Source organism: Taeniopygia guttata, chromosome 5 (genome assembly GCF_048771995.1).
Source record: "Taeniopygia guttata chromosome 5, bTaeGut7.mat, whole genome shotgun sequence".
NCBI lineage: Eukaryota > Metazoa > Chordata > Aves > Passeriformes > Estrildidae > Taeniopygia > Taeniopygia guttata.
The window spans coordinates 19,452,188-19,477,920 of record NC_133030.1 but is presented as its reverse complement, the minus strand read 5'-3'; the positions used below and the strand labels follow the sequence as shown (position 1 = coordinate 19,477,920).

General features: G+C 45.8%; 3 protein-coding genes across 3 annotated transcripts in view; all 3 read left to right on the top strand.

Annotated features, from left to right (window-relative positions):
- Nucleotides 1-23,445, top strand: part of MUC5AC (mucin 5AC, oligomeric mucus/gel-forming) — a 46,835-nt gene extending 23,390 nt beyond the window's left edge. The window contains exons 31-51 of the mRNA XM_072929781.1: nt 183-8,508; nt 9,001-9,498; nt 9,991-11,021; nt 11,186-11,409; nt 12,261-12,435; nt 12,609-12,859; nt 13,986-14,169; nt 14,534-14,732; nt 15,629-15,807; nt 16,040-16,109; nt 16,398-16,495; nt 16,860-16,891; nt 17,622-17,799; nt 18,476-18,580; nt 18,816-18,850; nt 19,215-19,337; nt 19,449-19,547; nt 20,197-20,325; nt 20,981-21,038; nt 21,641-21,746; nt 22,254-23,445. Of these exons, the coding sequence (XP_072785882.1) occupies nt 183-8,508; nt 9,001-9,498; nt 9,991-11,021; nt 11,186-11,409; nt 12,261-12,435; nt 12,609-12,859; nt 13,986-14,169; nt 14,534-14,732; nt 15,629-15,807; nt 16,040-16,109; nt 16,398-16,495; nt 16,860-16,891; nt 17,622-17,799; nt 18,476-18,580; nt 18,816-18,850; nt 19,215-19,337; nt 19,449-19,547; nt 20,197-20,325; nt 20,981-21,038; nt 21,641-21,746; nt 22,254-22,485 (12,332 nt within the window). The 3' untranslated portion in view covers nt 22,486-23,445. The remainder of the gene's footprint in view (nt 1-182; nt 8,509-9,000; nt 9,499-9,990; nt 11,022-11,185; nt 11,410-12,260; nt 12,436-12,608; nt 12,860-13,985; nt 14,170-14,533; nt 14,733-15,628; nt 15,808-16,039; nt 16,110-16,397; nt 16,496-16,859; nt 16,892-17,621; nt 17,800-18,475; nt 18,581-18,815; nt 18,851-19,214; nt 19,338-19,448; nt 19,548-20,196; nt 20,326-20,980; nt 21,039-21,640; nt 21,747-22,253) is intronic.
- On the top strand, nt 8,513-8,995 carry LOC140684203 (mucin-2-like; the record flags this gene model as incomplete). The annotated part of the gene is made up of 1 exon (XM_072929371.1): nt 8,513-8,995. A coding segment is annotated over one exon (483 nt), but the record flags the coding sequence as incomplete, so codon positions are not given.
- LOC140684202 (mucin-2-like) lies at nt 9,503-9,985 on the top strand (the record flags this gene model as incomplete). The annotated part of the gene is made up of 1 exon (XM_072929370.1): nt 9,503-9,985. A coding segment is annotated over one exon (483 nt), but the record flags the coding sequence as incomplete, so codon positions are not given.
- Nucleotides 23,446-25,733: the final 2,288 nt, after the last annotated feature.

Below are 25,733 nucleotides of genomic sequence, written 5' to 3'. Positions count from 1 at the left end.
CTGGGTGATGGATTTGCTGTTCTCCAACATAGTAAAATAAACTGATGCACTACAGGAGCATAATGCAAGACAAATGACATCAGGAAAATTGTCAGCCCATTTAAAATAACAAAAAAATTTAGTATTTACAGGAATTCATTCTTCATTTCATGGTCTCTTCCTTTTCCTTTTCTCCTTCACAGTGTCACCAACTACATCAGTATGTGTTCATGAAGTCTGTGAGTGGTCAGAATGGTATGATGGGAGTCTACAAACCCCTGGCTATGATGGAGGAGATTTTGAAACTTTTGCTGATTTACGAGCAAAAGGTTATGAGGTTTGTAAAGCCCCAAAGGCTGTTGAATGCAGAGCAGAGAAATTCCCTGACATACCACTGAAAGACCTTGGCCAAAAAGTAGAATGCAGCACAACACAAGGGCTTATATGTTACAACAAGGATCAGATTTCAACAATGTGCAACAACTATGAAATCAGAATCCTCTGCTGTGTTTTTGTACCATGCTCTTCCACAAGGCCTTTCCGCACATCAACCCCAGTCACAACTCCAACTCTGACAGAAACATCGAGTGAAACAACTTATTCAGTTACTACTGAAAGTACAACATTGATACCATCACCTACTGAAGAAACAACTAAAACGACAACACCTGTCACCACATCCCCTTCAACAATCCCTCTTTGTTACAAAGAAGAATGCTACTGGTCAAGATGGTATGATGTCAGTTATCCAGGGTCAGGTTACAATGATGGAGATTTTGATTCAATTGAGAACATCAAAAATAAGGGATACCAAGTCTGCAGCAATAGAAAGGACGTGGAATGCAGAGCAGTACGGTTCCCTAATACCCCATATCCTCTACTAGAGCAACACATAACATGTAACACAGAAGAAGGGTTAAAATGCTACAATAAAGATCAACTGCCACCCATCTGCTATAATTATGAACTGCGTTTTAAATGCTGCATAAATATACCAGTGCCATGTGAAACAGCCCCTGAAACTCTGACTACAACAACACAACCAACTACAAGGCATTCAAGTACAATGTCCAGACCAGAACCAACAAGATTAAGTTTACAAACAAAACACAAGACAACAACTGGAGAACCAAAAACAGATTACATCCACACCAGAATAACATCAAAACCAACAATGCAAACAGAAAAGCAAACCAGTACTACAACAGTGGCAAGCAGCACTACAACAACATATTCAACGAACACCCCCTGTGAACCTGAAATCTGCACCTGGAGCGAATGGTTTGACGTCGACTTCCCCTCCTCGGGGCCCAACCAGGGAGACTTCGAAACCTACCAGCACATCCGCGCCGCCGGCAAGCGAATCTGCCGGCAGCCAAAGCAGATCGAGTGCCAGGCAGAGGACTACCCTGACGTCGCCATCCAGCAGGTGGGGCAGGTCGTGCAGTGCGACGTCCACTTTGGACTGGTGTGCAGGAACGAGGACCAGACGGGCAAATTCAAGATGTGCCTCAACTACAAGATCCGCGTGCTCTGCTGCACCCCCAACTACAACTGCTCAATCCCAATTCCCGTGATAACAACCAGCCCCACCACCAGCACCACGACCACAACCATCCCATCAACCACCACTGTCACCACCTCCACCTCCACGCCCTACAGTTCCACAGAAATCAGCACTTCCACCAGCACCACCAGCCCCACGCCGACGACGTCTACCACAACTTCCTCCACCACCCCCTGTGAACCCGAAATCTGCACCTGGAGCGAATGGTTTGACGTCGACTTCCCCTCCTCGGGGCCCAACCAGGGAGACTTCGAAACCTACCAGCACATCCGCGCCGCCGGCAAGCGAATCTGCCGGCAGCCAAAGCAGATCGAGTGCCAGGCGGAGGACTACCCTGACGTCGCCATCCAGCAGGTGGGGCAGGTTGTGCAGTGCGACGTCCACTTTGGACTGGTGTGCAAGAACGAGGACCAGACGGGCAAATTCAAGATGTGCCTCAACTACAAGATCCGCGTGCTCTGCTGCACCCCCAACTACAACTGCTCAATCCCAATCCCCGTGATAACAACCAGCCCCACCACCAGCACCACGACCACAACCATCCCATCAACCACCACTGTCACCACCTCCACCTCCACGCCCTACAGTTCCACAGAAATCAGCACTTCCACCAGCACCACCAGCCCCACGCCGACAACGTCTACCACAACTTCCTCCACCACCCCCTGTGAACCCGAAATCTGCACCTGGAGCGAATGGTTTGACGTCGACTTCCCCTCCTCGGGGCCCAACCAGGGAGACTTCGAAACCTACCAGCACATCCGCGCCGCCGGCAAGCGAATCTGCCGGCAGCCAAAGCAGATCGAGTGCCAGGCGGAGGACTACCCTGACGTCGCCATCCAGCAGGTGGGGCAGGTCGTGCAGTGCGACGTCCACTTTGGACTGGTGTGCAAGAACGAGGACCAGATGGGCAAATTCAAGATGTGCCTCAACTACAAGATCCGCGTGCTCTGCTGCACCCCCAACTACAACTGCTCAATCCCAATCCCCATGATAACAACCAGCCCCACCACCAGCACCACGACCACAACCATCCCATCAACCACCACTGTCACCACCTCCACCTCCAGGCCCTACAGTTCCACAGAAATCAGCACTTCCACCAGCACCACCAGCCCCACGCCGACGACGTCTACCACAACTTCCTCCACCACCCCCTGTGAACCCGAAATCTGCACCTGGAGCGAATGGTTTGACGTCGACTTCCCCGCCTCGGGGCCCAACCAGGGAGACTTCGAAACCTACCAGCACATCCGCGCCGCCGGCAAGCGAATCTGCCGGCAGCCAAAGCAGATCGAGTGCCAGGCGGAGGACTACCCTGACGTCGCCATCCAGCAGGTGGGGCAGGTCGTGCAGTGCGACGTCCACTTTGGACTGGTGTGCAAGAACGAGGACCAGACGGGCAAATTCAAGATGTGCCTCAACTACAAGATCCGCGTGCTCTGCTGCACCCCCAACTACAACTGCTCAATCCCAATCCCCGTGATAACAACCAGCCCCACCACCAGCACCACGACCACAACCATCCCATCAACCACCACTGTCACCACCTCCACCTCCACGCCCTACAGTTCCACAGAAATCAGCACTTCCACCAGCACCACCAGCCCCACGCCGACAACGTCTACCACAACTTCCTCCACCACCCCCTGTGAACCCGAAATCTGCACCTGGAGCGAATGGTTTGACGTCGACTTCCCCTCCTCGGGGCCCAACCAGGGAGACTTCGAAACCTACCAGCACATCCGCGCCGCCGGCAAGCGAATCTGCCGGCAGCCAAAGCAGATCGAGTGCCAGGCGGAGGACTACCCTGACGTCGCCATCCAGCAGGTGGGGCAGGTTGTGCAGTGCGACGTCCACTTTGGACTGGTGTGCAAGAACGAGGACCAGACGGGCAAATTCAAGATGTGCCTCAACTACAAGATCCGCGTGCTCTGCTGCACCCCCAACTACAACTGCTCAATCCCAATCCCCGTGATAACAACCAGCCCCACCACCAGCACCACGACCACAACCATCCCATCAACCACCACTGTCACCACCTCCACCTCCACGCCCTACAGTTCCACAGAAATCAGCACTTCCACCAGCACCACCAGCCCCACGCCGACAACGTCTACCACAACTTCCTCCACCACCCCCTGTGAACCCGAAATCTGCACCTGGAGCGAATGGTTTGACGTCGACTTCCCCTCCTCGGGGCCCAACCAGGGAGACTTCGAAACCTACCAGCACATCCGCGCCGCCGGCAAGCGAATCTGCCGGCAGCCAAAGCAGATCGAGTGCCAGGCGGAGGACTACCCTGACGTCGCCATCCAGCAGGTGGGGCAGGTCGTGCAGTGCGACGTCCACTTTGGACTGGTGTGCAAGAACGAGGACCAGACGGGCAAATTCAAGATGTGCCTCAACTACAAGATCCGCGTGCTCTGCTGCACCCCCAACTACAACTGCTCAATCCCAATCCCCGTGATAACAACCAGCCCCACCACCAGCACCACGACCACAACCATCCCATCAACCACCACTGTCACCACCTCCACCTCCACGCCCTACAGTTCCACAGAAATCAGCACTTCCACCAGCACCACCAGCCCCACGCCGACAACGTCTACCACAACTTCCTCCACCACCCCCTGTGAACCCGAAATCTGCACCTGGAGCGAATGGTTTGACGTCGACTTCCCCTCCTCGGGGCCCAACCAGGGAGACTTCGAAACCTACCAGCACATCCGCGCCGCCGGCAAGCGAATCTGCCGGCAGCCAAAGCAGATCGAGTGCCAGGCGGAGGACTACCCTGACGTCGCCATCCAGCAGGTGGGGCAGGTCGTGCAGTGCGACGTCCACTTTGGACTGGTGTGCAAGAACGAGGACCAGACGGGCAAATTCAAGATGTGCCTCAACTACAAGATCCGCGTGCTCTGCTGCACCCCCAACTACAACTGCTCAATCCCAATCCCCGTGATAACAACCAGCCCCACCACCAGCACCACGACCACAACCATCCCATCAACCACCACTGTCACCACCTCCACCTCCACGCCCTACAGTTCCACAGAAATCAGCACTTCCACCAGCACCACCAGCCCCACGCCGACAACGTCTACCACAACTTCCTCTACCACCCCCTGTGAACCCGAAATCTGCACCTGGAGCGAATGGTTTGACGTCGACTTCCCCTCCTCGGGGCCCAACCAGGGAGACTTCGAAACCTACCAGCACATCCGCGCCGCCGGCAAGCGAATCTGCCGGCAGCCAAAGCAGATCGAGTGCCAGGCGGAGGACTACCCTGACGTCGCCATCCAGCAGGTGGGGCAGGTCGTGCAGTGCGACGTCCACTTTGGACTGGTGTGCAAGAACGAGGACCAGACGGGCAAATTCAAGATGTGCCTCAACTACAAGATCCGCGTGCTCTGCTGCACCCCCAACTACAACTGCTCAATCCCAATCCCCGTGATAACAACCAGCCCCACCACCAGCACCACGACCACAACCATCCCATCAACCACCACTGTCACCACCTCCACCTCCACGCCCTACAGTTCCACAGAAATCAGCACTTCCACCAGCACCACCAGCCCCACGCCGACAACGTCTACCACAACTTCCTCCACCACCCCCTGTGAACCCGAAATCTGCACCTGGAGCGAATGGTTTGACGTCGACTTCCCCTCCTCGGGGCCCAACCAGGGAGACTTCGAAACCTACCAGCACATCCGCGCCGCCGGCAAGCGAATCTGCCGGCAGCCAAAGCAGATCGAGTGCCAGGCGGAGGACTACCCTGACGTCGCCATCCAGCAGGTGGGGCAGGTCGTGCAGTGCGACGTCCACTTTGGACTGGTGTGCAAGAACGAGGACCAGACGGGCAAATTCAAGATGTGCCTCAACTACAAGATCCGCGTGCTCTGCTGCACCCCCAACTACAACTGCTCAATCCCAATCCCCGTGATAACAACCAGCCCCACCACCAGCACCACGACCACAACCATCCCATCAACCACCACTGTCACCACCTCCACCTCCACGCCCTACAGTTCCACAGAAATCAGCACTTCCACCAGCACCACCAGCCCCACGCCGACGACGTCTACCACAACTTCCTCCACCACCCCCTGTGAACCCGAAATCTGCACCTGGAGCGAATGGTTTGACGTCGACTTCCCCTCCTCGGGGCCCAACCAGGGAGACTTCGAAACCTACCAGCACATCCGCGCCGCCGGCAAGCGAATCTGCCGGCAGCCAAAGCAGATCGAGTGCCAGGCGGAGGACTACCCTGACGTCGCCATCCAGCAGGTGGGGCAGGTTGTGCAGTGCGACGTCCACTTTGGACTGGTGTGCAAGAACGAGGACCAGACGGGCAAATTCAAGATGTGCCTCAACTACAAGATCCGCGTGCTCTGCTGCACCCCCAACTACAACTGCTCAATCCCAATCCCCGTGATAACAACCAGCCCCACCACCAGCACCACGACCACAACCATCCCATCAACCACCACTGTCACCACCTCCACCTCCACGCCCTACAGTTCCACAGAAATCAGCACTTCCACCAGCACCACCAGCCCCACGCCGACAACGTCTACCACAACTTCCTCCACCACCCCCTGTGAACCCGAAATCTGCACCTGGAGCGAATGGTTTGACGTCGACTTCCCCTCCTCGGGGCCCAACCAGGGAGACTTCGAAACCTACCAGCACATCCGCGCCGCCGGCAAGCGAATCTGCCGGCAGCCAAAGCAGATCGAGTGCCAGGCGGAGGACTACCCTGACGTCGCCATCCAGCAGGTGGGGCAGGTCGTGCAGTGCGACGTCCACTTTGGACTGGTGTGCAAGAACGAGGACCAGACGGGCAAATTCAAGATGTGCCTCAACTACAAGATCCACGTGCTCTGCTGCACCCCCAACTACAACTGCTCAATCCCAATCCCCGTGATAACAACCAGCCCCACCACCAGCACCACGACCACAACCATCCCATCAACCACCACTGTCACCACCTCCACCTCCACGCCCTACAGTTCCACAGAAATCAGCACTTCCACCAGCACCACCAGCCCCACGCCGACAACGTCTACCACAAGTTCCTCTACCAACCCCTGTGAACCCGAAATCTGCACCTGGAGCGAATGGTTTGACGTCGACTTCCCCTCCTCGGGGCCCAACCAGGGAGACTTCGAAACCTACCAGCACATCCGCGCCGCCGGCAAGCGAATCTGCCGGCAGCCAAAGCAGATCGAGTGCCAGGCGGAGGACTACCCTGACGTCGCCATCCAGCAGGTGGGGCAGGTCGTGCAGTGCGACGTCCACTTTGGACTGGTGTGCAAGAACGAGGACCAGACGGGCAAATTCAAGATGTGCCTCAACTACAAGATCCGCGTGCTCTGCTGCACCCCCAACTACAACTGCTCAATCCCAATCCCCGTGATAACAACCAGCCCCACCACCAGCACCACGACCACAACCATCCCATCAACCACCACTGTCACCACCTCCACCTCCACGCCCTACAGTTCCACAGAAATCAGCACTTCCACCAGCACCACCAGCCCCACGCCGACGACGTCTACCACAACTTCCTCCACCACCCCCTGTGAACCCGAAATCTGCACCTGGAGCGAATGGTTTGACGTCGACTTCCCCTCCTCGGGGCCCAACCAGGGAGACTTCGAAACCTACCAGCACATCCGCGCCGCCGGCAAGCGAATCTGCCGGCAGCCAAAGCAGATCGAGTGCCAGGCGGAGGACTACCCTGACGTCGCCATCCAGCAGGTGGGGCAGGTCGTGCAGTGCGACGTCCACTTTGGACTGGTGTGCAAGAACGAGGACCAGACGGGCAAATTCAAGATGTGCCTCAACTACAAGATCCGCGTGCTCTGCTGCACCCCCAACTACAACTGCTCAATCCCAATCCCCGTGATAACAACCAGCCCCACCACCAGCACCACGACCACAACCATCCCATCAACCACCACTGTCACCACCTCCACCTCCACGCCCTACAGTTCCACAGAAATCAGCACTTCCACCAGCACCACCAGCCCCACGCCGACAACGTCTACCACAACTTCCTCCACCACCCCCTGTGAACCCGAAATCTGCACCTGGAGCGAATGGTTTGACGTCGACTTCCCCTCCTCGGGGCCCAACCAGGGAGACTTCGAAACCTACCAGCACATCCGCGCCGCCGGCAAGCGAATCTGCCGGCAGCCAAAGCAGATCGAGTGCCAGGCGGAGGACTACCCTGACGTCGCCATCCAGCAGGTGGGGCAGGTCGTGCAGTGCGACGTCCACTTTGGACTGGTGTGCAAGAACGAGGACCAGACGGGCAAATTCAAGATGTGCCTCAACTACAAGATCCGCGTGCTCTGCTGCACCCCCAACTACAACTGCTCAATCCCAATCCCCGTGATAACAACCAGCCCCACCACCAGCACCACGACCACAACCATCCCATCAACCACCACTGTCACCACCTCCACCTCCACGCCCTACAGTTCCACAGAAATCAGCACTTCCACCAGCACCACCAGCCCCACGCCGACAACGTCTACCACAACTTCCTCCACCACCCCCTGTGAACCCGAAATCTGCACCTGGAGCGAATGGTTTGACGTCGACTTCCCCTCCTCGGGGCCCAACCAGGGAGACTTCGAAACCTACCAGCACATCCGCGCCGCCGGCAAGCGAATCTGCCGGCAGCCAAAGCAGATCGAGTGCCAGGCGGAGGACTACCCTGACGTCGCCATCCAGCAGGTGGGGCAGGTCGTGCAGTGCGACGTCCACTTTGGACTGGTGTGCAAGAACGAGGACCAGATGGGCAAATTCAAGATGTGCCTCAACTACAAGATCCGCGTGCTCTGCTGCACCCCCAACTACAACTGCTCAATCCCAATCCCCGTGATAACAACCAGCCCCACCACCAGCACCACGACCACAACCATCCCATCAACCACCACTGTCACCACCTCTACCTCCACGCCCTATAGTTCCACAGAAATCAGCACTTCCACCAGCAGCACCAGCCCCACGCCGACGACGTCTACCACAACTTCCTCTACCACCCCCTGTGAACCCGAAATCTGCACCTGGAGCGAATGGTTTGACGTCGACTTCCCCTCCTCGGGGCCCAACCAGGGAGACTTCGAAACCTACCAGCACATCCGCGCCGCCGGCAAGCGAATCTGCCGGCAGCCAAAGCAGATCGAGTGCCAGGCGGAGGACTACCCTGACGTCGCCATCCAGCAGGTGGGGCAGGTCGTGCAGTGCGACGTCCACTTTGGACTGGTGTGCAAGAACGAGGACCAGACGGGCAAATTCAAGATGTGCCTCAACTACAAGATCCGCGTGCTCTGCTGCACCCCCAACTACAACTGCTCAATCCCAATCCCCGTGATAACAATCAGCCCCACCACCAGCACCACGACCACAACCATCCCTTCAACCACCACTGTCACCACCTCCACCTCCACGCCCTACAGTTCCACAGAAATCAGCACTTCCACCAGCACCACCAGCCCCACGCCGACAACGTCTACCACAACTTCCTCCACCACCCCCTGTGAACCCGAAATCTGCACCTGGAGCGAATGGTTTGACGTCGACTTCCCCTCCTCGGGGCCCAACCAGGGAGACTTCGAAACCTACCAGCACATCCGCGCCGCCGGCAAGCGAATCTGCCGGCAGCCAAAGCAGATCGAGTGCCAGGCGGAGGACTACCCTGACGTCGCCATCCAGCAGGTGGGGCAGGTTGTGCAGTGCGACGTCCACTTTGGACTGGTGTGCAAGAACGAGGACCAGACGGGCAAATTCAAGATGTGCCTCAACTACAAGATCCGCGTGCTCTGCTGCACCCCCAACTACAACTGCTCAATCCCAATCCCCGTGATAACAACCAGCCCCACCACCAGCACCACGACCACAACCATCCCATCAACCACCACTGTCACCACCTCCACCTCCACGCCCTATAGTTCCACAGAAATCAGCACTTCCACCAGCAGCACCAGCCCCACGCCGACGACGTCTACCACAACTTCCTCTACCACCCCCTGTGAACCCGAAATCTGCACCTGGAGCGAATGGTTTGACGTCGACTTCCCCTCCTCGGGGCCCAACCAGGGAGACTTCGAAACCTACCAGCACATCCGCGCCGCCGGCAAGCGAATCTGCCGGCAGCCAAAGCAGATCGAGTGCCAGGCGGAGGACTACCCTGACGTCGCCATCCAGCAGGTGGGGCAGGTCGTGCAGTGCGACGTCCACTTTGGACTGGTGTGCAAGAACGAGGACCAGACGGGCAAATTCAAGATGTGCCTCAACTACAAGATCCGCGTGCTCTGCTGCATCCCCAACTACAACTGCTCAATCCCAATCCCCGTGATAACAATCAGCCCCACCACCAGCACCACGACCACAACCATCCCTTCAACCACCACTGTCACCACCTCCACCTCCACGCCCTACAGTTCCACAGAAATCAGCACTTCCACCAGCACCACCAGCCCCACGCCGACAACGTCTACCACAACTTCCTCCACCACCCCCTGTGAACCCGAAATCTGCACCTGGAGCGAATGGTTTGACGTCGACTTCCCCTCCTCGGGGCCCAACCAGGGAGACTTCGAAACCTACCAGCACATCCGCGCCGCCGGCAAGCGAATCTGCCGGCAGCCAAAGCAGATCGAGTGCCAGGCGGAGGACTACCCTGACGTCGCCATCCAGCAGGTGGGGCAGGTCGTGCAGTGCGACGTCCACTTTGGACTGGTGTGCAAGAACGAGGACCAGACGGGCAAATTCAAGATGTGCCTCAACTACAAGATCCGCGTGCTCTGCTGCACCCCCAACTACAACTGCTCAATCCCAATCCCCGTGATAACAACCAGCCCCACCACCAGCACCACGACCACAACCATCCCATCAACCACCACTGTCACCTCCTCCACCTCCACGCCCTACAGTTCCACAGAAATCAGCACTTCCACCAGCACCACCAGCCCCACGCCGACAACGTCTACCACAACTTCCTCCACCACCCCCTGTGAACCCGAAATCTGCACCTGGAGCGAATGGTTTGACGTCGACTTCCCCTCCTCGGGGCCCAACCAGGGAGACTTCGAAACCTACCAGCACATCCGCGCCGCCGGCAAGCGAATCTGCCGGCAGCCAAAGCAGATCGAGTGCCAGGCGGAGGACTACCCTGACGTCGCCATCCAGCAGGTGGGGCAGGTCGTGCAGTGCGACGTCCACTTTGGACTGGTGTGCAAGAACGAGGACCAGACGGGCAAATTCAAGATGTGCCTCAACTACAAGATCCGCGTGCTCTGCTGCACCCCCAACTTCAACTGCCCATTCTCCACCGTTTCACCTACTACCAGCACATCAACTCTTACTACCCTTAGTGAAGCCTTCTTTACAACACCTCCTCCTCCGATTTCAACTACTCCATGTTTCTGCAAGATTGGTGATGCTATTTTTTCCCCTGGTTAGTGTGGTTTTTTTTTTCCTGTTTTTTTGTTTGTTATTTTTACCTTTTTTTTTTTTTTTTTTTTTGCTCACATTTTTTGTTTATTAACCTTTTTTTCTGTTGTTTGCTGTCGGGTTTTTTTTTTGTTGTTGCTTTATATATCTTTGTTTATTTTTCTGCAGGTGACTTGATTTACAACAGGGTGGATAGTGAAGGATGTCGATTTTATGCTATCTGTAGCCCTACATGTAATATTGAACGACACAGTGTACATTGTCCTGTCACTACTCTTCCAGCCACCACTTCCTCTGAGTGGTCTACAATAACCACATCAGTTCCTCTGCCTCCCACCTCTACAAGTGCTGTTTTTCATGGTTGTGTTTCCTCTACTTACCCTCCATTAGAAGTATGTGATTTCTATGGGTTTTTTTCACTGTTGAAATAATATAATTTATTGGGTGGTACGTGATTGGAAGAGTTTGTAGTCTTTATACCTTACATGTGCTGATTTCAATTATTTTGCTAGTGATGGGCAGTATATAAGGCATAATATTTGAATTTTTTTTTTTTCTGAATTTCAGTTTTTATATTGCTGAATAAGTGACTATAGCCTTTTCTTGTTACTTTATTTTTAGTAAAAGTTTTTGGCACATTGTATATGCAAGGTATCTTCTCACTGACATAGTAGAGGGAGTTTTCTTATGTATGCTCTTTTTCCACTAAAGGGAAATATTTAAGATACAGTAAAGGCTTGTATCTATTTCCGTTCTCCTGCCATTTTATCTATACTCCTTTAAACTTATTTTATTTTTATGTTCTCTGTTGACCTTGCGGTATGCTATACACAGAATAGAGGAAATAAATTCCTGTAACCTAATACATGTCCCCTAAACTCTGGAAGAGCTCATGCAGAAGAAACAAGTGTAGTTAAGGCTTCCACCTCCTTTCAGCATTAAAAAAAGTTAATCCTGTAGAATATTGACAACTTTTACTCTCAGTGAAATTTTTATTTTTAGTCTTTGTTTTAGTTTCAGAAAAGTTAGTGTTGTTTATCCCCCATAACATAGTCAGAATTTTGAATACCTCTAGTTGCCATTTAAAATCATTAATACCACAAATTGAATACAAGTAACACATACTAATTTTCTTTCCAACACTACCATTACTGGGAACATCATAGCATAAATCTAAAAAGAGGAGTAAAGTTTATTCCTGTTTACAGAGTTTTGTGAAAAAACCTTTTTCTTCATTTTGCAGCCTGGAGAAAGATTCAAATTATCCAACTGTACAGAAGTCATCTGTAATGGAGACAACAGTATAGATGTAGTACCAACGTACTGCCCACCTGTAAAGAAAATTACCTGTGCAAACAAATACCCACCAATGCTGGTACCTGATGAAAATGGATGCTGTTATCGATATGAGTGTCAATGTAAGCATCAATACATTCAGGAATAACATTTTTTAGAAGAAAAAAAAAAAGCCAAGATTATATGGGCATTTTCATTTCTTAGGGTTGCTCTATAAATTGCAGTATCTCCTGTTTTTTAATTTTCTTCTACCTAAATTCTCATTTTCATCTTCCAAATATTTTCTCTGTACCAGGTGTGTGTAGTGGATGGGGTGATCCTCATTACATTACTTTTGATGGAACCTATTATACCTTCCTTGAAAACTGCACTTACGTCTTGGTGAAACAGATTGTCCCTAGATATGACAACTTCCGTGTTTACATTGACAATTATTACTGTGATGCAAAAGATGGACTCTCCTGCCCTAAATCCATTATTATTTTCTACAAATCTGCAGAAGTGGTGCTGACTCGTCAACTCATGAATGGTGTGATGACCAATGTGGTAAATATTTTTTCTTTTTTTGCAAGAAAGAAATAGTGTTCATAAGCCTTACTGATGCTTTTTTGAGGTACAGTCTGTTAGAACATCACATCATGGAGGTATGAGGGCAGAGAGTATTACTAGGGGAAAAAAAGATTGCACTGGATGCTAAGAACAAAATCAATATTTCGTGAAAACTGGTACATTGTGCCATACACTTATGTAAACATGCACACTTTGAAGAAATACAAATGCAAATTGCAAGCAGGAGTCTTCTCCTGGGGGAAGGATGAATACGTATCCCTTATCTGCTGGATGAAAATGAAAAGATAGTCCCACTCTTACACTGGAGAATCTATTAGTTGATTAGAGAATCTATAGAAAGGGAGAAAAGTTTGTCTGAATAGGCATTCCCGCCTTATAGTGCCATGCCACATTCTCAGTCAGAAACATACATTGGTTCCCTGTGAAAGAAAACATAACTGACGATTTTAACTCATGCTTTAGCCTGATTCAGTGAGAAGAGGGTTGCAGAATAACTTCTGACAACTTATTAGGCAAATAAGTTTACCTTTATTAACTCATATAAGATACTGGCTACAAGTTGAAAAGTTTAACAAATAAATATTATCACTACTACATAAAACTGGCACTAAGGGCATCTGACTTCGTTTTGAATTCAGACAATTCTTCCAATGTCAATTACTATGTAATATAAAGATGGTGTGATTATCTCACAAAGTTATTACATAATAATGACAGGGATGTTTCTGTAGCTAAAGGAAACTACCACTCATTTTCATGTGAAAAATGTTTCCAAGGCACATAATCATGAGGGATACAATGAAAATACTTGGATTTATATGCATAGAATACTTTGTATTAGCATACAATCAGCACAAACACAGTATGTAGAGGCCACTTAGATTAGTATCACATTCTAGCAATATAGCAATACAAGCCAAGATATCAATGCAATTATATGCTGTCATTAGGATGCCAATCAGCACTGGATGTGATGAACAATAGTATGGAGTTATGCATAATTATGAAGATTAGCACATATATTTAAAACAATCAGGCAGAAGCAGTGCTTATTCTGACATGCTGTTTTGTTTTGGCTTTTTTTTTTTAACCCTGCATTCAGATGTACTTCAACAAAAAGATTGTTGGACCCGGCTTCAAAAAAGATGGCATTTCTTTCTCCACTCTTGGCATCAATATGATTGTTGAAATAGAAGAAATTGGTGCTGTCATCACCTTTAGTGGTCTGATTTTCTCTGTCAAGCTCCCATACAGCAAATTTGGCAACAACACTGAAGGACAATGTGGTAAGAAGGCTGGATAGATTGGAGGGGGTACTCTTTCCCCACCCCTGCCTTGGTTATTCTCACCCACTCTGGCTATGCAGTCTTACAATTAACAGAGATTTTTAAACAGCAGTAAATGGAAATGAGTACAGTTCTGCTCTTCAACTTCTGTAGGATGTCAAAAGCTCAATATTTCTTTGGGGCTGGGGTTTTACATCTATTTGTTTTTCTATAACCTAAAGTTCATGTAACTAGAGAAAGTGCTCCCTAGGAAGCAAGGCAAAATATGTATTTCATGAGCATATCACACCAAATATATCAGCCCAGGAATGTATTGTGCATCTCTGACATGGCTTATGAGACTTACCCAGCTTGTCTCTTCCAGGAACATGTACAAACAATAAAGAAGATGAATGCCGCTTACCAAGTGGTAAGATCATTTCCTCCTGCCCCCAAATGGCTCATCACTGGATTGTCGACAACAACAAATCGTGCCATGGAATACCAATACCACCAGCTATAACCACACCTCCACCAAAGCCGCAATGTCAAACGCCTGCGCTCTGCAAGCTTATCTTGAGCGAGTAAGAAAACAAATTAATTTCTTCTAGACACAACTGTCTCAGTATCTTATAAGAAGAATAACAGCTATAGATTTAGCATGTGATAATAGCTGAAAATGTCAGCTTAATGACAGAATATAAATAGTAAAAGGCCTCTGCAAAAGAAACTAGTCTGCCTTAATGATTTGCATACCAAAGATAACTGAGCAAGTAGAGGTAAAGTCAGAAAATCAGGGATGCAGCAAGCACTAAAATCAATACTCCCTGGATGCAATACTTCCCGAGTTTGTTCACTAAGTATTAAGCAAAGACTGAACTCTAAATTTGAAGTGGGTCCTCAGTACAAATACAGAGAACCCAGTTACCAAACAGGTGAAGAGAGCAGACGCAAACAGCTGAGAAATATCCTTCATTCTTTGTACATTTTACCTAAAATACGGAGCTCCAAAAGCACAAAGGCTTGTTTCTTGAAGTATGTCCTATACCTGTGTAGGCGGACAAGGTTATTTATAGAAGGCCTCTTATACATCTTTTCTGTAGTATCTAGTAAGTTTGGAGCTACTTTATGTGTAAATTTTCCATTGCTACTTTTTTTTCATTCTTTTTTTTTTTTCTCAATCTGGTGCAGTTGCCTTTTACACTAAATTTCTGGTCTCAAACCACTAAAAGGTTGTGTACACATATAGAAATACTACGTCTGTTAACATCTTTAGAAAAAAAATGCCCTTCAGATTTCTTAATCTTTCCTGAATGTATCTCCCAGCTTACTGGCCATTCCTAGGGTTTTGTTTCTCATAATGCCTTCTTTTCTGAAGCAGAGTCACATGCTATTAACTGGAAAGTGTTTTCTGACAGAAACAGATTTTGTATAACGGCTCATTGATATAGAAGGGGGTTGCTTTCTTTACTGTCTGCAGGGTTTTTGCAGAATGTCACACAGTGATACCACCAGAACCATTTTTCAAAGGCTGTGTTTTTGATGGATGTCGCATAGACGATGAATCCATGCAGTGTTCCAGTTTGGAGATATATGCTACAGAGTGTGCTGCTAGAGGTGTCTGCATTGACTGGAGAGGAATGACTAACAATACATGTTGTAAGTATTGTAGAACTCAAAATATGTGTGATAAATGGTAGAAATTAGTGTTTTAGTCACTAAACACGTCTTATATCTGATACTTGGTTACTGTCTACAAAAATCCAGTGGGGTTCTTTCTCACAGAAGCTGCAGATGAAGAAGGCAAAGCTGTAGTAATTTTTTTCTGGAAAAAAAAATGCATCTACTGTCAATTTTTAATTTTTTATTTTTTTTGTCTTTTTTCATATAGCATTCAGCTGTCCATCAAGCACGGTATACAAGCCTTGCGGGCCCATTAATCCAGTTACCTGTGACCAAAGGTATTGGAAAACAAAATAAAAAAACCCCACCCTTAAGCACCTGCTTATATTTTTCTTATCTATCTACTTTCCTCAGAAATTTGAGTTATTTCACAATAAAATGTGTTATGAATTTCACTAACTTATTCAAGATTTATAAATACCAATCAGCTCTAGGAACACATGCTTCCTATTGCCCTTCAGAAAGTGTACATTTTTTGTCTCTTTTATCTGACATGATACACTGCTCTGCCCTCTGCCTCACCACAAAAATATTGTACTCAAACACATATATTCTTCCCATTCCAGCTATGAGCGTCCTGGCTATGGAGTAACTGAAGGCTGTTTCTGTCCTGAAGGAATGACACTCTTGCGTGCAGAGAGCAACATCTGTGTCTCTGAATGTTGTAAGTCATCTGTAGCTAATTTGGGAAATAAATAATGATGGGAATTATTAGTCAGGAGGCCTGACTTCTGTAGTCATCTTCTACACAGTCAGATCATTGTAAATCAGCCTCCCTTAGTGTCCCTAATTACAAACTGAATCATAATCAATATTGCCCTTTTTTCCCATTATTTTTTCCCATTATCCTTAACCAGCAAGATGGTAGAATTCTACAGTTCAGCAAAATTAGTCTGCATATTAATTTTCTTGTTAGCTTTATCTTCACAGTATTTTTATTTGAAACTGCACGTGTGTACTCCTTTGTCAGTTTTCATTGGTGTAAATACCCATTCATTTGTTTGTCTGTTTTTTCTATTTCTTTCCAGTCTGCAGAGAACAAAATGGAATGTCCAGAAGGGTGAGTATCACAATGAGTATGGCTTAAAGAGCACAGACAAGTGAAACAAGATGATATTTAGTGTTCCACTGAAGCAAAAACTTTGTCACAAATGTTTGTGCACTTTCAGTCTTAAAAATAATGAGTACTAGAGCACCTCTAAGAAATTTAACAATAAGTGATAAAATATTCTTTCAATAACCTCACATACAGGGGAAAAAAAACTTAAAAAAAAAGGAGAGAAAGAGAGAGATGGTAGTAGTGGAAGTTAGGCATATATGCTTATTTTATTTCCACAAATTTGGCTAGCTAAAATGACTAGAAATGAAGGGAGAGATGGATAACAGAGTTTACCTGCTGCTTATCATGTTCATGTCTTGCATTATTAGTTCCTCAGCTGCACAGAAATCGGCAACCTAATGTGAAAATAAGTATGTCATAGAATTTTTTATTTAAAAATGGATGTGAAGCTGCATCGCTTCTCCTTTAGAACTCCTGTAACCCTCATGCTAACACTGTTAACAAATATAAAGTAATAGCTTTGTGAACTTAGAACCTGGCCTCCAGTGTCTTCCCCAAATAAGCAGTTTGAGGTTCTCCTATAAAATGTGAAATATGAAAAAGCTGATATAATCAGTTATTACTATATGCCTATATGAACATGTTAACTAGAAGCAAATAAAATTATTTTGGTTTATATTTATATTTAATTTTTTTCTTCCCCTTGTCTGTGTTTTTCTTTTTTATTTAGCCAGGAGAAAAATGGACAAAAGATTGCCGAGAATGTGTCTGTGACAAAAACACTCTTCAGGTGAAGTGTACAAAGCACGAATGTTCTCTGACACAGCAAGTACTTTGTGAAGGACCAGGTTACATGCCTGTTCAGATACCGATACCAGAAGATCCATGCTGTACTAGGACTGAGTGCTGTGAGTACTGTCTTAGTTCTTTATCATGGGCAATATTTAATATATTAATTTTAGGGAACTACAGCAATCATTTCACATCTTTTAATACTTTGCATTGATGTCATAATGCTTTTCTCTCTCATCCCGCTTTTTAGAGCCTTCTTGCAGAGCATACAGTAAATGCCTGAAGATAACAAATGTAAACATTAAAAAATTTTATGTAGTCAGACATAGAAAAGTAACTGAAAATCTTCTATAATTTAATATTGGAAGACTACACTATCTGAAACAATATTCAAAAACCATTTAAAACCTTTTCAATTTCAAAGATCAGTATTAAGAAAATTAACTTTAAAAAATAGTCCTGACTATTTAAAAATTACTCAGGAAAGTTCCAGAACCAGTCTTCAAACCAGAGAGTCATCAGATTTCCCCATCGGTACAAATTTCTCTTTGAAGTTATCTTTTTCCAGCAATTACTACTCTGTTCTTCTCAGTGTTTTGTTTTACAAAGATTATGGGAAAGCCCAATCACATTGAAAACACCTTGGCACATAGACTGAATTAGTCATTAGACTATCTTTTGTAAACACCATATCTACCCCATGGGAAGACTTCAGAAGTTCATGTAAAACAAAATTGCTTTAATTCAAAAATTCTGAGCTTATTATTTTCTTTATTCTCTTACATGAGACAGACTGTAACACAAGCCTCTGTGCTGACATCACACCCCAGTGCTTAGAGGGGCAGGAAATAATCACAATAATGCCACCTGGAAACTGCTGTCCTATCTTTGAATGCAGTAAGTATCGTGCACCCCCCTTATGTACTATTTACTGCTGTATTTTTTCTAAGTTACAAAAACCTTATAAGAGAGATGCAAGTTATCTCTGGTATCATATTGGGCCTTGTTGTGAATGAGTGTTTTAAGGCTGCTGCCACAGACTTATGAAATGGGCCTACAAAACTATGAAACAGAAGTTTTTTCATGCATTTCTGCCTCCTAAAACTTACACCTCCTTTTTCCTTCTTTACAGGACAGGGCTGTGTAGTCAACGAAACCTATTATGCAGTAAGTACACAGAGTTACTCTATTAAAATATACCCTCACATAGCTCCTGGTATAGTGTTTTTGAGACACCTATCATGGCCTATATTTTGTAGGAAGGCCTGAGATAAAACATTCTTCATTATTTCACTGAGGTTAACACCCTCTCTACAAGCAAAATCATGTTCTGCTCTCTCCTTTCTACATTAGCAGAATTTGATTCCAAAATTGATATTACCAAACCAGAAACTGCGTAAATAAAACAACCAAAATTGTATTTATGGATAGCTCAGACTATACATAGTTCATCTTTGTATTTTCTGTGATGTGTATACACAGAGCAACCTGTTTTAACTGACTAATAATGGGTTTTTCCAACTTCCCCTAGCCTGGAGCTGACATTCCATCAGGTCCCTGTGAAGAATGCACCTGCTCTGCATCCTCTCCCTCAAGGCCTCACCACCTTACGGTGACATGCCAGCCTGTTATCTGTGACACATACTGCCCACTGGTGAGTGCTCTTCTGCTGCCAGAAATTCCTACCCCACTCAGCTCCAGTAACCACCAGCCCAGGTCAGTGACCTGACTTAATGCCATTGTCTCTCTATTCCTTTCAAAACAGGGCTATAAATACACAGTGGAACCCGGACAGTGCTGTGGCACGTGCAAGGCAGCGGCGTGTGTAGTGACTCTGGGAGACAACGTTACACACGTGCTCCATGTAATTACCTCTGGATGAGTTCACTTTTGGGGAACTCTGCTAGTTTTTTCACTCTTTCCTCTCCTTGTATTTGTCACATTTATTTCCTCCATCTTTTCTCAGACAAATGCTTACTCAGGCAGGGGCTGGACAATCTCTACACAGCCTAAACAATACCTCACACTACAAAATATCAGTTCTAAGACTTCTGGAAACAACTGTGATATGATACTGAAAAATGGCTTTCAGAAATCAACATAGGAAAATACATAGGTGAAAGCAATGGGCTTTTGTTTGCCTCCAGTTCTGAAACTGTAGCACCCATTTTGCTCAAAGGATAATTTTATCTGTGGAGGTATTTTGACACATCCATAAAATCTAATGACAAAACCATTGAAATGCAAATTATTCTTTCCAAATGAGCCCACGTACCTACCTATTCACACAAAAAGCACATCTATATCCAGATAAAAACAGAGCCTCTTCACTTGGTTAATGAGAAACACTTAATAGTAGTATGATAATATGGCAAATAATTACCAGCTGAAATTCAAGGAAGTTTTTAGGAATAATCAACTACTATACACAGCAAAAATAAGACATTGGGGGCTTTTGTTTAATTTTTATATAATAATATTTTAATTTGACTTTCATTTTTGACTACTTTTAGGAAGGAGAAACCTGGAATCCACCTGATGATAACTGTACTGTTTACACATGTGAAAAACATGCTGACCAGTTCATACAAGTCATCAAAGAGGCAAGCTGTCCTGCCTTGAACTATGATGAGTGTGATCCAGTAAGTACTGTTCTACCAGTTCTCATTTTTGGAAAGTTTGCAGTGCCTAACACCAGTGATAGAAGGATCACAGTGTCCAATGAAAATAACTAGCAGAAGCATCATGCAGGAAGTAGCTCTCTTTTTATCCTCTCTGAACCTGCTCCCAGTCAAATTTTATCTCAGAAAAGCAACTAAAAATTAAAATTTAAAAAATTAAAATTAAAAAAAAATTCAATCCTCACTGAGGATCAGACATTAGAGGAAAGGATACAGCATAATATTTTAGATTCCTTAAAGTGTCAAGGGATCTAGAAGCAAAAATCAGCCTCTGGCAAGTCACTTATTTCACTCATTGTGTTACCCTCTCTGTAATAATCCTTCGCCTTTACTGACTTTGGTCACAATATTTTGGCTTACATGTGCTAGGAGCTTTATTGCTTGCTGAAATTATACTACTAAACTGAGGGGTTTCCTCCATTTCAACTTTCAAATAACTCTTATTAATATTAAAGTAGTGATGTGCCCTTAATACTTAGCCTTGCTTGAAATTAGATTCCCTGTCAATACAAATATATACACAGTCTCTGATGCCAGAGAAAATTAGGAAGCAGGGAAAGTCTGCTTTAGTATGCAGATATGAAACCTGAGTTATCTTTTTGTTTTCCCACTTAAGGAGGATATCAGGTTATCTGACGATGGCTGCTGTTTAGTGTGTCAAAGAGTACCAAAACGTAAGTAATAATGATTTTGTTAAAAGTATTAATTATATGTGCCTGATTAGGTATATTAGCCCATTTTGCACAATGGGTACACAGACAGAAAAGGTGAACTGACCAGGTTTGGGTTCACTGCTTCACTGGAGTGAGAAAGGAAAGAGGTGGAAAAGAAAGGAATAGGACATTTCCACTATGCATTTTAGGTCCTAGTGAAACAGATGGTGAACTTTCCCATCCCCTACTGTTAAATGCTGGCTTTTTCTGGGAGGATGAGGACTATGACTACTCTCCAATTTCCATTGATAGATTCCCTTTAAGAGGGAAAATGAAGCCAGTTCTGAGAGATGGATGTGCACTGAGCAGTTGCCACAGTATTACTCTTAATTTCTGCATTCTGAATCAAGTTGCCTAAGAAAAAGGGAATGTTTCATCCACTGATAACAAAATCAGCAAGTCTTCATTTAGCCCTCAGCAATTAAAAAAACATGCTTTGTGACTTAGTTTCCTATTTCAGCTCCATCCAGTTTAGTTTTCAGTTACAAACTGTCGTATCATACACAGCTATTTATATACATATGCATTTTAACATGTTTTCCTTTGCTTTGTGATGACCTCAGTTTGTATGAAGCACAATATGACTACTGTCATCAACTACAATGGCTGTGTATCTCCTGCACCTGTTGAGATAACATACTGTGAAGGCAGCTGTGATGCTTACTCACGGTAAGTGGCATGAAAGATAATTGCAGCCTCTTGTCTTCTACTCTTTACACCAGTTACATCAAGCAAATCACAAGGGTTTTTCTGATGTGTCCAACATCCACCCAGTCATCAACTGTTTCCATTGTGCTAATTAACATGGCATTGTACTAGCTTGATTACCTCGAGTTTCACAGCCTGTTCACTGTCATAGTGAATAGACCCAAATTTTGATTTTTCCCATTTAAAACTGAGGTTATTTGTTTCTCATTATTCTCTCATTGGACTGGCTCACTACGTGATCTGGAATAATCCTGTACTTTTTCTGTGCCTTAATGAAGACTTAGAGTCATAAATTTTTACAATGAGGAGCAATTTACCTTTATTTCACCACAGTACTGTAAGAATGCTAATACTGAGCAATAGTCTCACACGCAAGAACAAAACTTCTGGTTATGTTTTGTAATGGGTGGGAGGGCAGTATTATTTCTCACATAAATTCTGAATCTTTCTCATTGGTTTTTCTATCAGATATTCTCAAACGACAAACACGATGGTGCACAAATGCTCGTGTTGTCAGGAAATCAAGACCAGCAAGAGAAATGTGACTCTGACGTGCAGTGATGGAACCTCCCTGGATCACTCCTACACCTACGTGGAGAAATGCAGCTGTGTGACTGCTGAGTGCATTACCCAAGGCAACACCCAACAGGAGACACAGCAGATAAAGACTTCTCAGGAGCAAGCAAATGTCAAAAATTAGAATTAGAGAGAAGTCCTCAAACAAGGGCTGATAATCAGACTAAATAAAGAAACTTCAAAAAATACAAAAGTGTCAAGAGCAGCTAAAATTTTGGATGAACAGATGATGTTTTCTGCATAATCTCCCAGTATGTCTGTCTACAGAATTTCAGCTTTCATTATCAATCTATCTCCCATTGGTTTTATGTCTTTTGTTTTTCACCTTGAGAGGTGTAAGTTCATCTTGACATTTTTGTTCATTTATCTTCTGAGAAGTGCTGGACTTTTAATAACATTTTCATTTCAGTTCACCGAGAAAAATCAAAAGACAAATCCAGAAAACAAACCAAACCCAAGGAAAACTGTACCCCTCTGCTTCTATATGATTTTTGGGTTTTTTTGGCTGAAGAAAACTTAGAGGGCAGAAAGCCATATTTTTTCAAAACTATAAACTTCAATATTCGGACCAATTTATGATGGACATATTTCCCCACATATTTTTGTGAGGAAAAGGAAAAATCCTATTGTGAGAAGCTGCTGCACACTACTTTTTGTTTACATAACACCATCAGCATAGTAGCTGTATGAAAATACGGATTTTTTAATTTTTGTTTTGTTATGTGGTTAACTGTTTACAAAATAAATATATATATATATTTGCCAACAGAGGCATATGAAGGATTTTTTAAAAACAAAAGTATAATAATAATAATAGTAATAATAATAATAATAATTGTAAATTCTTTCCTATGAAGCTTCAAGAAGTTGGACCACTACTATTTATTACTTTTTTTTTTTTTTTTTTGAAAACTGATTTATTGGGTCATTTCTTTCAGAATTAATGTTAATATCCCATTTCTTACTCTCAGTCGTGTTGTCTGGCTATGGTATATTTTCTTTTGTTTTTGAATATTATTTTATTTTTGTTCCTTATGACACAAAAAAGCAATTATGATTAATAAATTTTGAGCATTTTACAGCATGTCTGCTTTGACTTTTCAGTGAATCCCTTGCGTGAGAGTTGCTGGGTCCATAAAACTTAGGTCCAGATTAAAAATCGATGCAGGCTGTGGTGCCTAACCCACTATAGGCCTTTGATAGTGCTTTGAATGAAAAACACTCAAAACCAAACACTTGGGAGTGTTCCCAGCACATCACCTCAGCTGCTGTCACTTAGTGAACTCTCAGAAAGCAAGCACAAGACTCTCTGAGTCTGCCCATATTTCCCAGCCCTGAAAGTTCTTTACCTGACTGGAATAAACTAGCCAAAGTATTTCAAACCAGCCTGTCTCACGTTTTAGAGCCCACTGCAACATAAATTTCTGAAATTGCACTGTTGTCAATCTATGAGGCTGCAACTGAGAGGAAAGCTGATGTGTTTACAAACAATTTGCTGGGTGAAGGTGTGAGTGTTAAGGTCTTTGAAATGGGCCCAATGTCTCTACTGACTTAGGGCAGCGGGTTTGCTGCAGAGCCCAGGCAGTTCTGCTCCTGAAACAGACAATGGTCTGCACAGCCTGAGTTTCTGAATTTTAGGGTAAAATAGTAGGTTCAAAGTGGGATATGTGGTAGGCGGTTCAGGAAGGCTGAACCTTCCTGGTGCCTCAGCCAATACGGAAAGGAAGAGGGCAACATGTGGCCAGGAGTTTAGGATAAAAACAGGATGCACCCTCTGAAACTTTGAGAACATGCCACAGGTGTCTCTCTGGTGGTCTCTCTCCCTTTACTCAAATAAAATTGCAGGACTGCTCGGTCTCCTTTTTGGACATAAACTTCTGGCATTTGTGACATTTTTTCTTACACTATTCAGCTTTAGTAGCAGAGTACTTTGAACCAGCCACCACAGCTCTGACTGTACATTGTGTAATGCCAAGCAACATCCTACGAATAACTGCTCTAGGATTTGTAAAGGGAACAGTAAAAAGCTGAAGTTTTTTTATTAAACTTTTCTCCTACCCTACAGTTTGGATGGCTCAACAGCGGGAGGAACAGGGGGCCCTGCAGCAGCTTAGGCTGCTGTCAGACGTGTTTTTCTTTTACAGGACAATAACCACACTGAGTTTTCCGTGAGAAACACTAACACCACTTGACTTCCTGCTGGCAGAAATCCCGAGCTCCGTCCCAGCTTCCTGTTGACATTTGTTAGTTTTTTCCACGCCTTGGGCTCTTTTGCTGGCCAGCAAAGCCCGCAGGTGGCACACTGCTCTGTTCCTCCCTTCCCAGCTAACCCACCAGGCTTCCCAGTGCAGCACTACTACTGAATTCATGACCATTCCGTGTGCAACAGATTTTCTGGCCTTGCCAGGCAGGCTAGGAAATTATTATTCTCCTGTTCATTCTGCAAAAGAGAAATAATGTCTATAATAGAAAATTAATTATTATGTGCTTTGTTGGTCCACAACAGCTTCTTGCCCACCATAACCTACTGAAATGGCAGATTTCCTGGATGTTGCTTCAAGATCACTAGTTGTCTTCCCATACAAAGCCTGTATTTTAGCATCCCAGAAGATATTCTGTTTCCTGGAGATCCCTGTGTTTAATAAGTCTGTACCACCAGCCATTTCATACACTGAAAGAGAAAAAAGTAATACAATGAGGAAAAAGAGAAGGGGAGACTGGCACATGGGAAGACTGACAGGTGATAATAGCAGGGACAGCAGAGTTTGGTGGCATAAGAAGGAAAGAAAAAACAGAAATAGAAGCAAGGGCACTGACAGGCTTCAGTCCTGGCATGGGGAGACAGGAGCAAGGGGAACATAAGCCAAGGTAAATCATGGAGGCACGCCAAGTCTGTGGCTGAGGAAGTACTGGAGACCCTGCCTTGGAGAAGGAAGGATTTCTATCACAGATGCAGCCCCAGTGCTGGGAAAGAGCAGATGGGAACCTTCGATTCAAAAGGAGGACAGGGAACAACATGCTTTGGGCATGAAAGACAAAATGAAAGATCTTGAAACAAGATATGGAGTAAATGTAAACCAGAGCACTGCAATGGATGTAGTAGAGCAGACTTACCTTCTTCCTAATTTTTCCTTTACACAGGACCAATCTTTGCTCTGAGTTGTTGCTACCACAGATTGGGTAATAGTTCAAAAGTAAACCTTCCTAAAAGCTAGGATAAATTATACCACTTATCTTTGTCAAAAACAAATTACCTTTTTTTTTTTTTTTTTTTTTTTTTTTAAACATAGGAAAATACTGGAGTCAATAAGCGATTGGGTGGGAGAAAGTGATAGGCTTGGCAGGTCTTTCATGACAGGTCAGAATACCTGC